The sequence below is a fragment of the Salminus brasiliensis genome, chromosome 5, assembly GCF_030463535.1.
Source record: "Salminus brasiliensis chromosome 5, fSalBra1.hap2, whole genome shotgun sequence".
Taxonomy (NCBI): Eukaryota; Metazoa; Chordata; class Actinopteri; order Characiformes; family Bryconidae; genus Salminus; species Salminus brasiliensis.
In genome coordinates, this window is record NC_132882.1 from 1,773,308 (window position 1) to 1,786,583 (window position 13,276).

At 42.0% G+C, this 13,276-nt stretch overlaps 2 protein-coding genes across 4 annotated transcripts in view; one reads left to right on the forward strand and one right to left on the reverse strand.

Moving 5' to 3' along the window:
• LOC140555870 (uncharacterized) overlaps positions 1–6,284 on the forward strand; it is a 41,481-nt gene extending 35,197 nt beyond the window's left edge. For 2 of the 3 annotated variants that reach the window (XM_072679200.1, XM_072679203.1), the window contains 3 exons: positions 812–977; positions 1,414–1,499; positions 4,189–6,284. In XM_072679200.1, coding sequence (XP_072535301.1) covers positions 812–977; positions 1,414–1,499; positions 4,189–4,260 — 324 coding nt within the window. In that variant the 3' untranslated portion in view covers positions 4,261–6,284. Of the gene's footprint in view, positions 1–811; positions 978–1,413; positions 1,500–1,637; positions 1,686–4,188 lie in introns of all 3 variants that reach the window. The other variant, XM_072679202.1, reaches the window with a different exon arrangement.
• Positions 6,285–7,607: 1,323 nt separating this feature from the next.
• LOC140555887 (uncharacterized) lies at positions 7,608–11,364 on the reverse strand. The gene is made up of 2 exons (XM_072679226.1): positions 11,317–11,364; positions 7,608–10,720 (listed from the first exon to the last, which is right to left on the reverse strand). Exon 2 carries the CDS (start codon positions 10,635–10,637, stop codon positions 9,645–9,647), a length of 993 nt encoding a protein of 330 aa, XP_072535327.1. The 5' UTR covers positions 10,638–10,720; positions 11,317–11,364; the 3' UTR covers positions 7,608–9,644.
• Between the last annotated feature and the right edge of the window lie 1,912 nt (positions 11,365–13,276).

The following is a 13,276-nucleotide window of genomic DNA, read 5'->3' on the forward strand; positions in this document are numbered from 1 at the left end:
CAGGAGTGTAAACAGTGTTAAACAGCTTCTGATCGTGTTGTAATCAGTAGCTGAGGCTGCTGCCCCTTTCTAACCCCCCCCCCATAGTTCCCCCAAACACACTGACCAGAGTTCCCACTCCACCCAGTTTAACCATGTTCAGCTCCAACTGGACTTGGTCAAGGCGACCACTAAAACTCGCTAAAGTTGCTGAAGTTTACATGGACTGAGTGGGAGGGGGAGCTCTGCTGAGCTCGCAGGAGGCTTCCTATAGTATCAGACTCTGATCAGACTCTGATACGCTCTGCCGTCTGAGTGCCGCTGCCCTCCACACCGAACGTGTCCAGTGATGAACAGCGCGCTGGGCAGACTGGTAGGATCACACTAATGTTCGGAGCTTTTGAGCGACGCGCTTCAGCCAAGACAGACTAGTGCTAGCTGCCCTCCGGTTGGCTGTGCTGAAGCCCAGTGAGGGTTTCTGAGGGAGGCTGAACACTGCTGAGCGCTCTGATATACGGGCAGAAGCTCGACAGTGCTGCTATTTACAGCCGGACGGGATGAAATAATACAGCGAAGGGAGAAGCTATACTATATATATATATATACACACACACACACACACTACATATACACAGGATAGAGGTGGTGTGTAGTGTAGAGATGGGAATGTGTTATAAAATGTGTACAGGTGAATGTTTAACTCTGCACTGAGCAGGACGTCATAATATTTCATGTCCAGTGAAATGGTCAGTGTGTCGTGTACATGAGATAGTCGTAGTAACCTGTGTTGACCTGCCTGTGTGTGTGTGTGTGTGTGTGTGTGTGTGTGCAGGATAAGAAGTACGCCTCTGATAAGTATAAGGATATCTACACTGAGCTGAGCATCGTCAGAGCTAAAGCTGACTGTGACATCAGCAAGTTGAGGGAGAAGCTGCTGGCAGCCACGGAGGCACTGGGTGATAGAGACGCAGATGGGGGCGCTGTTACACCCGGATATGGTGAGTGATCTCACACACACACATACACACAGCTTTTTCAGCTTTGTACGTGTGTATGTGTGTGTGTGTGTGTCTATGTTTAAAGTCTTCAGACTGTTTGGAAAAATGAGCTGATTGGTTAAAACCATTCAATCTAAAGTGATTGATCAGCAGATTTCAGGGCTGTTCTCAGTGAATGGGAAAGAGGTCCAGCCCTGAAGGTGGCGCCACACCTCCACACGGGTGGGGGAATGTTAAAACCAGCTGAAATGGGCATTGTGATTGATTTGTCCCCTTCCCATCCAGATTTTGATTCTGACATTCTGATTCTGACCCCTCCCTCCGAAATGGGCATTTTGATTGGTTCTGATACAGATTTTGATTTATGGAAAAGTAAGGACCATAGGATAAATTGTGTGTGTGTGTGTGTGTGTGTGTGTGTGTGTGTGTGTTGCAGATATCATGAAGTCAAAGAGTAATCCTGACTTCCTGAAGAAGGAACGCTCTGCTCTATCCAGGCAGGTCCGTGGGGTCAGATCAAAGGTAAGGGGCCAAAAGTCTGTTTCCTAAACTGTGTGTGTGTGTGTGTGTGTGTGTGTCAGTCACTCTGGTACTTGAAATTGTGTGTGTTGCGTACTGTACCTGTGTTAAAGTGGGATTCTGTGTATATTGCCCTGTCAGTCTGTGAGTGAGGAGGTACCGTGGGATAGCTGACCCCCCAGCACTGATGTAGGTATAGTATAAACACAGAGTGAGATTTTCTCCCAGCATGCCTCTCCCTTTACCCAGCATGCTCTCCTCCCACCCAGTCTGAAGTGACACACATTCAGTTTTATACTGCTCTGATTCAGATCAGTTTAGGGATTCAGTTTAGACTACAGTACTGATTCAGTTTAGACTGAACTAGTGATTCAGGTTAGACTACAGTACTGATTCAGTTTAGACTGAACTAGTGATTCAGGTTAGACTACAGTACTGATTCAGTTTAGGCTGAACTAGTGATTCAGGTTAGACTACAGTACTGATTCAGTTTAGACTGAACTAGTGATTCAGGTTAGACTACAGTACTGATTCAGTTTAGGCTGAACTAGTGATTCAGGTTAGACTACAGTACTGATTCAGTTTAGACTGAACTAGTGATTCAGGTTAGACTGCAGTACTGATTCAGTTTAGGCTGAACTAGTGATTCAGGTTAGACTACAGTACTGATTCAGTTTAGGCTGAACTAGTGATTCAGGTTAGACTACAGTACTGATTCAGTTTAGGCTGAACTAGTGATTCAGGTTAGACTACAGTACTGATTCAGTTTAGGCTGAACTAGTGATTCAGGTTAGACTACAGTACTGATTCAGTTTAGACTGAACTAGTGATTCAGGTTAGACTACAGTACTGATTCAGTTTAGGCTGAACTAGTGATTCAGGTTAGACTACAGTACTGATTCAGTTTAGTCTGAACTAGTGATTCAGGTTAGACTACAGTACTGATTCAGTTTAGGCTGAACTAGTGATTCAGGTTAGACTACAGTACTGATTCAGTTTAGACTGAACTAGTGATTCAGGTTAGACTACAGTACTGATTCAGTTTAGTCTGAACTAGTGATTCAGGTTAGACTACAGTACTGATTCAGTTTAGGCTGAACTAGTGATTCAGGTTAGACTACAGTACTGATTCAGTTTAGACTGAACTAGTGATTCAGGTTAGACTACAGTACTGATTCAGTTTAGACTGAACTAGTGATTCAGGTTAGACTACAGTACTGATTCAGTTTAGTCTGAACTAGTGATTCAGGTTAGACTACAGTACTGATTCAGTTTAGACTGAAATAGTGACTCAGTTTAGACTACAGTACTGATTCAGTTTAGACTGAACTAGTGATTCAGGTTAGACTACAGTACTGATTCAGTTTAGACTGAACTAGTGATTCAGGTTAGACTACAGTAGGGATTTGGTTTAGACTACAGTAGGGACTTGGTTTAGGCTGCTGTAGTGATTTGGTTTAGGCTGCTGTAGGGATTCAGTTTAGGCTGCTATAGGGACTCAGTTTAGGACTTGGTTTAGGCTGCTGTAGGGACAGTGTAGGCTGCTGTAGGGACAGTTTAGGCTGCTGTAGTGATTCAGGTTAGACTACAGTACTGATTCAGTTTAGACTGAACTAGTGATTCAGGTTAGACTGCAGTACTGATTCAGTTTAGGCTGAACTAGTGATTCAGGTTAGACTACAGTACTGATTCAGTTTAGGCTGAACTAGTGATTCAGGTTAGACTACAGTACTGATTCAGTTTAGGCTGAACTAGTGATTCAGGTTAGACTACAGTACTGATTCAGTTTAGGCTGAACTAGTGATTCAGGTTAGACTACAGTACTGATTCAGTTTAGACTGAACTAGTGATTCAGGTTAGACTACAGTACTGATTCAGTTTAGACTGAACTAGTGATTCAGGTTAGACTACAGTACTGATTCAGTTTAGACTGAACTAGTGATTCAGGTTAGACTACAGTAGGGATTTGGTTTAGACTACAGTAGGGACTTGGTTTAGGCTGCTGTAGTGATTTGGTTTAGGCTGCTGTAGGGATTCAGTTTAGGCTGCTATAGGGACTCAGTTTAGGACTTGGTTTAGGCTGCTGTAGGGACAGTGTAGGCTGCTGTAGGGACAGTTTAGGCTGCTGTAGTGATTCAGTTTAGACTACAGTAGGGACTTGGTTTAGGCTGCTGTAGGGACAGTGTAGGCTGATGTGTGTATGTGTGTTTAAGTGTAGTGTGATCGTCTGTCTTTCCATTATTTAAGCTAATGTCCAGCGTGGGTAACGGTTTGTGTTCAGATCCTAAATGTAACTCTACGAGTTTTTACACTGAACCTGATTCTGTTCCTGTGATTGAATCTGTCTGAACAAATGAACTAATGCTGAGTGTGGTGTAATCCTGCTGCGTCTGTGCTGCTACTGTATTAATACAGACCTCCTGATTCCATATTCATATTCCATTATATTCACACCTCTCTCTCTCTCTCCCCTCTCTCTCTCTCTCTCTCTCTCTGTCTCTCTGTCTCTCTCTCTCTCTCTCCCCTCTCTCTCTCTCTCTCTCTCTCTGTCTCTCTGTCTCTCTCTCTCTCTCTCTCTCTCTCTGTCTCTCTCTCTCTCTCTCTCTCTCCCCTCTCTCTCTCCCTCTCTCTCTCTCTGTCTCTCTCTCTGTCTCTCTCTCTCTCTCTCTCTCTCTCTCTCTCTGTCTCTCAGAGTCTGAAAGAAGGATTGACGGTTCAGGAACGAATGAAGCTGTTTGAAGCAAAAGACTCCAGGAAGATCTGATCAGCCAACACACACAAACACATACACACACAAACACACACACACACACACACACACACACACACACACATACCAAGGATGGAACACACATTAACTCATCTGTGGCTTCAGGTTTTGAATCTCTTCTTTCTTTATAGTTTTATCCTCTTTATCCTTCTGTTCTCTCTCTCTCTCTCTCTCTCTCAGTGGTGTATAGCAGTGGTGTGTGTGTGTGTGTGTGTGTGTGTGTGTGTGTGTGTGTGTGTGAAGGTTTTGACTGTGATTTTAAATAATTTCTTCAGACTCGGTTAAACTGTTCTGTTGCTTTAGTGACTGAAGAGAATCTCAGTGTTTGTTTTGGTTCCTTTAACCCGCAGTTTCCTGTGTGTGTGTGTGTGTGTGTGTGTGTGTGTGTGTGTTTGTGTGTGTGTGTGTGTGTGTGGATATTAAATGATCAGATGTAATATACATTAATACGTCATACCACTTCACCTTCTCAGCAGTGTGTGTGTGTGTGTGTGCTCAGTACTGTGTAAAAGTCTCAGCCCACTCGAAGCCGTTTATCTGGACAGCAGTTCGGTGCTGAAGGGAAGGTAAGTCCTCCACAGGAGGGCGTCCGAGCTTATCTACAGGGTCAGGTGAGCCAGGTGAGCCACGCCGGCCCTTTGTGTTTGTTCTAAAGTTGCACTGCAAAACATCAAATCTTCAGAGAACTGATCTCAGATCTGGTCTAAATGTCTAATATTTGATGAGATTGTTGTAAGAATTTTAGATGATATCAAACTTATTTCTGAATATTTTTACATGAGTCATTTTATCTTTTATCTATTTTATTTCACTGGCAGATCATTTTCTTTATTAAAATTGGCAGAATGTTTTGCATTATATCTGTATCTATATTTAAAGTAGCAAAAATAACTGCATTGATTTTTTTACAATAAGCAAAAAGCATTATTTACTGTAAAAAGCTGAAGTATCTGTAATATTTAGTAAACAAAGTACAGTAAAAATTATAATATAAATGATAAAATACTCTTCTGCCAGATAATGACATAATTAAAAAATCTAGAAATAGCATCTTAATATTGTTACATAATCTCCTAAAGAGAGAGAGATTAAATATTCAGACCAGATTCAGGATAATTTCAGTTTACATGGCTGAGACCTTTGCTCAGAACTGCATAAGAGTGTGTGTGTGTGTGTGTTCATCTAATAGAGGCATTTGATAACTGCTGTAGTGTTTATGAGTTTTGTGACAATGCGGCGATGAGTGTAACAGGTTAATGTCAGACAGAGCTGTAATTTAGCTAATTATATTGTAAATACGAGTGGAGGTGTGTGTGTGTGTGTGTGTGTGTTTTTGCTAGAATAGGAGGCGAGTCTTCTACTGTTTTTACGGAGGTTAACCAGATTTGGCTTTTAAACAGTAAATGTGAGAGTACGTTTACAGTGTGTGTGTGTGTGTGTGTGTGTGTGTGTGTGTGTGTGTGTGGTCACTGCGGTTAATTTACTTGATTATTAGATGGTTGTTTTTTTTACACAGCTGGTTTGAACGCGACGCTAACCTGGTCTCTGCTGTCAGTCATGGTGGTGTAAAGGATCTGATTGGCTACTGATGTGTAGAAGCTCCTCAGAGCCGCAGCGCCGGCGGAGAGGAAGAGCGTGGCTTTCTCCTCTATTAATTAAACCCCCCCCCCTCTCTCTCTCGCTCGCGCTTGTTCTGTTTCCAAGCAGTGCTGTTTGGGGGCGGAGCCGCTTTCAGGTGGGGGGGAGGGGCTTCGTTAGTGCAGTTGTTTTTAATCCTGATTAAAGCGAATTAGTAAAGCACACTTTCAGCTGCGCACCATTGATCCTCACTGTATAGATCAGAACTCAGCGGCTTGTATATATTTGTTTCACAGAGGTTTTGTTTAATGTTTTAAAGAAATCTATATCTTACTCACTAGCATTATATGGAAAAGTCTATATACATAAAAATATATATATGAATATTTTTTATTTTGGCGTGAATGTGAAACGTCTTCAATAAAAGTTTCTGAAGTCTACCTTCTGTGTCGGGACAATGACTTTAGTATCACTGAAAAGCCAAAGTTTATTTGTTTGTTTGTTTATATTTTATAACTTGGACTGTGACGTTCTCTGGAACTTTAGTCTCCTAGACTGAGACCAGAGTATCTAGAACACTGTGCTTTAGACAGATTTAGAGTGAACCAGAGCCGCTGTCGTGACGCATCCTGTCCCTCCGACTTTTCCATTGGTTAAAGTCGTGTACATGATTAATCTGTCGCACTTATATACCAGATGAAAATTTATGGAAAGAAATTTACTGATCATTACTGAGAAGATTTTATCTGGATAAAGCGTCGCTATTTAACTTTATTTATTAAATATGAATCACATATTAGCTCAAGTTCACCAATATAATATTGTTGCTACGCTGGCGTATACAGCTGATACCAACAGGTAAAGCTAGCTATCCTCTATCGAGCTAACCTTGTGTAAGATAATTGGGATCCAAAGCTAATACAGTCAAGGGGGTAGACCAGCTGGCTTAAGAGTAGCATGCTAGCTACATCAGCTGGCTAAAGTATTGGGTCCTAAATGGTCTTTCTGTACGATGACATCAGAGGGGGATAGGATATGTCACAATAACGGCATTTGAGCACAAGAACCCAGATCAGCTGTGAAGCATGGTGGAGGTGGAGATGCTTCTCTGCAGGAGGGTCTGGAGAGCTCTCAATCATCTCGAGCATAAAATCTCAGAAGTTCTTTACTGTATCAGAGGGCTTTTGAGGACAATGAGAGAGCATCTGTCTAAAAACTAACGCTGAAACGTCCCACAGCTGAAAGATCTCTGCATGGAGGAGCGGGAAACCCTCTCTCCCAGACTGTAGATCATTATAGGAAACGTCTAACTGAAGCTAATTCAGCTAAAGGAGGGAATTACCAGCTATTAGAGAAGAGGTGTCCAAACTTTTTACATTTACATTTAGCAGACTCTCTTATCCAGAGCGACTTACAAGTGCTTTGCTACTTACCCAAGAAAACCTTAGCTAGTTTTTACCTCCAGGAAACTTTTTACCTCCACCAGGAAAATTACTTTTCTATTCATTTTATTTTATAAATGATGATTAAAGACGTTTCTTCAGGTGTGTAAGTTTAGTCAGATTACCTCCATCTCTCAGTGCTGATCACATGAAGATCAGACCTCCAGATCTTTAAATATTTTAAAAAAGGTTTTTATGTTATGTCCCAACTTGTTCACATTACTGTAGCGAGCCAAAATAACTGGCATAAATTCCGTTAGCTTAATGGAAAACTAAACATTTTAAATGTGTATAAACTTCAGCATATTTAGAAAGTGAGAATACTGAGAAATTAGGTTTATTTAGAGATCATTCACTGGTCTGTATTACAACAGAACCATATTTAACAAAACATAAATAAAAAAGTAGTGTAAGATTGCAGGAGAAAACGAAGAACAATGTGGAAAATATTTAAATGGATTCAGGCCCTAAAGCAGCAGCTATGCATAATACATCAGTCGTATTAGCATAAAAGTGACAAAGAAAAGAGCTTACAGTATAATTAATTAATATTCCCTCATAAGAATAAATCTGTTTTTTTCAGTATTTCTGTTTATCCACTGCAGAAAACGAACAAGCAGGGTCAAAAGATCAACCAAGAGGCAGTAGGAGATACCATACAAAAAATAAACAGAAGCTTCTTTAGAACTGCATCAAAAACTCGTATGTGGTAATTCTGCAGAAATGAAAAGGAAATGGTCCTTCAAGCAGATAAAGAGGACCAAATTACCAGTCATGATAAACGTATGAAATATGTAAACCTGTGCTTTCGGTAACCTCCTTCAGCAATTCTGCCAATCAGGTGTGAACTTAGTAGCCCTCCCATGTTTCAACAACATGAACCTGGGTCTTCAGTATCAAAACATCTGGTCTTCTTCACCATACAGGTGTCAGCCTTATGGGACTTCTCAGTCTGGCCTCCACCTCTCCACTATGGGGCAGATGATCCACAAAAGCAGGGAATTCAGCACCACGGTCACTCTCAGGAGCAGGGAAACCTCCAAAAGCACAGACCTGCAGGACTGATCACCAGAACCTCTGTCACCACCCCATTTACCCCAAGTGCAAACTTACTGTAGCCCTCCTGATTTCCTCCATAAGCACAGCTTCAGCTGTGTGTAATCAAACATGAACTTAATTAACATTTTAATTAAAGTAAACATGGTTTTCTTTTCTACAAGGGAAGAAAGTGAGCCAGGAAGCACAACAGTGGTGAGAGAAAGAAAGTGCAGAGGAAGGAGAGCCTGTATGAACTTTCCCATAGAGAAAAACAAAACAGGCGATGGTTACAACCCTGAAAAAAAGGCAAAAACGATATAACAATATATAAAGATGCAGGATTACTGTAATATATGTGAGTCTGTCCGAGTAGAGATAAGCTATGAGCTGCTTTGATAAAAAATAAAATTATACATTTCTTTAGTTTTAGGTGGGGGGGCATGGGGGGTGAAGGTCCTGGATGAGACAGGGTTAACTGTCCAAGCGATCCTTAAGAAAGCTGAATGGAGATATTTAGAGTTATGATGATTTACTTTGGCCAGTTTTTACATTTCTCCCCTTTGTAGCTTCTATTCGTGTTCTGCACGACCCAAACAGTCTGTGTGTGTGTGTGTGTGTGTGATCCAAACATTATGTAATAAACAATATATTTCCTGTATTTTTACACCTTAAAATGGGTCAATTTGACCCGCAGTGTAACAGGATCTGGATTCTCCTTATCTAGTTTAGAGATTAGAAGAAGGTTTGATCTCATTTTGTGCAGAAAACAAAAAAAACCCTTTTAATGAATAAATTCAGCTACTTTAAGCTGCAGCCATTGCTGACACAGATGTGCAAATGCACACACAGCTTGTTTAGTCAATGTAGAGAAGAAGTACTGCCAATAGAATAGGACTCTCTGGAGCAGATCAACATCATGACCCTAGAGGGCCAGACATGGGCTTACGAAGTATAAAGTCCCCCAGCATTGAGCTGTGGAGCAGTGGAGGAACTGTGTTCTCTGGAATGATGGATGGTGGTGGAGCTCCATCCAGTACTTTTGGATGGGATGAGTTGGGGTGGTGATCATCATCTAACATCTAATCCTGATTTTCTAGTAGAAAGTCTTCTCCTCTGGACAGTAGAGACCGTTACTTCAACAGAAGCAGGAGAAACTCTTTTAATACTCTTGATTTCAAAAGAAGCAATGAGCAATAAAAAGGCGTCCAAATACTTTTGTCCATACAGAGTACACATCTTGCTGTACTTTGGCGTCTCAAATATTGATTCTCAGGTGCAACATAAAGGTAATAATAATAAGTCGATGAGGACCTGATGCACTCATGCCGGGTGAGATTCCGCCTCACTCCTGGTGCACTCGTGTGTCTCTAATGTACTCAAGAGCGTGAAGCTCTTCCCACACTCTAAGCAGCAGTACGGCCGGAGTCTGCTGTGAGTCTGCAGGTGTCGTCGGTGACTGCTCTGCTGATTGAAACTCTTCCCGCAGTCGGCGCAGTCGTACGGCTTCACCCCGGTGTGAATGCGCTGGTGCTTCTTCAGGGTTCCTCTCTCTCTGAAGCTCTTCCCACAGTAGGAGCAGCAGTGGGGCTTCTCCCCGGTGTGTATGCGCTCGTGTTGTTGGAGGTTAGTGTGGTGGGTGAAGCTCTTCCCACACTCGGTGCAGTAGTAGGGCTTCTCTCCGGTGTGAATGCGCTGGTGCGTGAGGAGACTACCGTGCTGACTGAAGCTCCTCCCACAGTCCGAGCAGCGATACGGCTTCTCTCCGGTGTGGACGCGCTGGTGTCGCTGGAGGTTACTCTGGTGGTTGAAGCTCTGGCCACACTCGGAGCAGCTGTACGGTTTCACCCCGGAGTGAACGTGCTGGTGCTTGGTGAGGTTGCTCCTGTCTCGGAAACTCTTGCCACAGTCTGAACAGGGATACGGCTTCTCTCCGGTGTGGATGCGCTGGTGTCGCTGGAGAGTGCTCAGCTTGGGGAAACTCTTCCCGCACTCCGAGCAGCAGAACAGCTTCTGCCCAGGGGGGGCGAGCTGCTCGGGTTTGGGGGGGTTGTTCCCACAGTCTGAGCTCTCGTATGGCACCTGTCCTGCGGAGCTGCGGTTATCGAGGGCACCGCCGCGTCTTTCCGAGCAGTGAATCTGCTGGTGGCGTTGGAGATTGCTCCGTCTGCTAAAACTCTTCTCACAACCTGAGCAGGCAAAGGACTTCTGGTGTCGTTTGGTGCAACTCAGCTGACTGCTGGAGCAGTGATGGGTTTTCTCCTCGCCCGTGCCATCGTCCTGCATTCTCCTACGAGCTGCTGAAGGGCCCAGCATGGCGGACGACTAGACTGGAGTCCACTCAGGACACCATCCTCTACGCTGTCCTGATTTCAGCAGTCCAGCATTTCTAACCGAAGCTGCAATGAGAAGAGAGAGGGAAAAAATACACAATGTGGACAAAAGTTTTGGGACAAAAGTTTCTGTTAGAGTAACTGTCACTAAGGTGTTCTACTAGATCAATGCTGTGAGGATTTGATTGCATTCAGCAACAGGAGTGTTAGTGAGGTCATGAATTTGCATAAGCACCAAAAGTACTGGATGGAGCATCACCTGCTCCACAGCTCCTCAATGCTGGGGGGCTTTATACCCCTCTAGCCCACGCCTGGCATTATTAGGCAGCATGGAGCCAATAGGGTCATGATGTTGATCTGCTCCAGAGGGTCCTATTCTATTGGCAGTACTTCTTCTCTACAGGGACTAGACAAGCTGTGTGTGCATTTGCACATCTGTGTCAGCTGAATGCATTCATTAGAAGGGGTGTCCGCAAACATTTGGACAGGGGCTGTAATATATAGAAATGAGGCTTTAAACGACCTGAAAACTAAGAAGCGCGAGCGATTACAGTTCAGCCAGGTCTGAGTGAAGGCTCGAGCTGCTCTACGCTCCCACGCGGGTGAAGTCTCAGAAACGAGCTGTAAACAACGCTGTAAACAATGCTGTAAACAATATCTACCTTAAACAGCGCAGAGGCGTGACCCGCTGCTCACAGCTGCTCTTCTTCTCCACTGTATGAAGTATTGGAGAAACACGACAGCGCCGCCACGAGGTGGCAGAGCGGTATTTTATCACACCCCTATTCCGACAACCACGCCTCCCCTGTTCTCCGATTGGATAGTATCTAGTAAGAGCAGGCCACGGATTGGCCAGATACCGCGTTTATGCCACCCTAGTTTCATAGATTTGTGTTTTGAAATTAATAATGTGCACAATTACATTATTATAGAATAAATATGTAGAAGCTGATATATATAAATGGCAAGAAAAATAGTAATATTAAAATAAACAGTGCATCCATTAGAATCCACATTAAATATATATGAGTCAGCAACAGGACAATCATAGTTTTGTGTGACAGTATTATATTTCCTTCTCATACATATTACAAGAGTGGTCTAAACCTTTTGTATCTCCATCCTTAAATAATACAGTTACTATATATATATATATATAGTATATGATATTACTATTTATTTATTGCAACTTGTATTGCAAATGTATTCTCTACAATATGTAATTGTGCACATTATTAAATTAAACACACACACTTGTGGAATTTACAAACAAACCATTTAGTATTTATGGAATAATAGAGGTAATTTACAAGAACAGCACATTATTTTTAAAAATCTGCTTTGACAACAATATTCCGCTGGTAATTCAATTGAATCAATTCAATTTCAGTTATTCAAAATTATTGATCTAGTTCATATGTTGGGATTTTATTTTTTTCTGTCAAAACATGATCACATGATCTTGACTTAAAAATTATTTACATAATTACATTACAATTACATTATATATATATATATATATATATATATATATATATATATATATATATATATATATACAGGTAATACCTTCAGCATCAGCTGCAGCTTCTATAATGAGCATCCGGTAACCTTCTTCCATTTAGTAAACAAGAATCAGTTGTGTCCTATACATTTTTTTTCTTGCTGAAAGAAAAGTCAGTAACAAACAGCATTTTTTCTCAGTCTGGAATTCAAACACTTAAAAAAAATGCAGTAAAACATACATTGTCTACATTATACCTTTGAGTTATTCAGAGGTGAAGTTGCTTGTGTGCTTCGGATCATTGTCCTGCTGCAGAACCCAACCGAGCTTGAGCTTTAGGTCACAAACTGACATTCTCCTTTAAGATTTTCTGATGCAGAGCAGAATTCATCCCTCATAAATCGAATTTAATAAACTTAATAAAGGCCCTAGACCATATGCCACCATATATGACTGTTCAGATAATGTTGTTATGGTGGAACGTAGTGTTGTACCAGATATAACAGGACTCATGTCTTCCACAAAGTTTCACTTTTCACCCATCAGTCAGTAACAAAATATTATCTTAAAGGTCTTGAGGGTCATCTAGATCATCTATTTTTTTTGCCAAATTTGCTTTTTGGTACAGCACTGGTTTTGCTCCCACTGATGCCTTTTCCCCCAGTGCCTTTCTAATCGTAGAATCGTGTACACTGACCTTAACTAAGGCAAGTATGCTCTTTTGATCACCCCAGGGAGCTTCACCTCTATTCCAAGCTTTCTCCATTTGTGGATACTGGCTTACTGTGGTTCACTGGAGTCCATGAGTCTTAGCAGTGGCAACCTAACCGTTTCCAGACTACTAGAATTTTAATAGATTTTAATTACTTTCACATCCGTATTTGAACTTCTTGAATTAGTAGATCGTAGTAGTCCATTAATTCCCATGCAGTCAGAAGGTTGGTAATGTACTGGCTCCAATGTGGTGGAACAAACTCGGGTGCATCATTTCCATCCAGGTATCAGTACTGACTTTTGTATTTGACAGCAATCTAAGCAATCCAGTTTATCTGCAAGGTGCTATGGATAAGCATCTGCTAACTACCATAATTGTAAATATAAAAACTGGGAAGATAAGA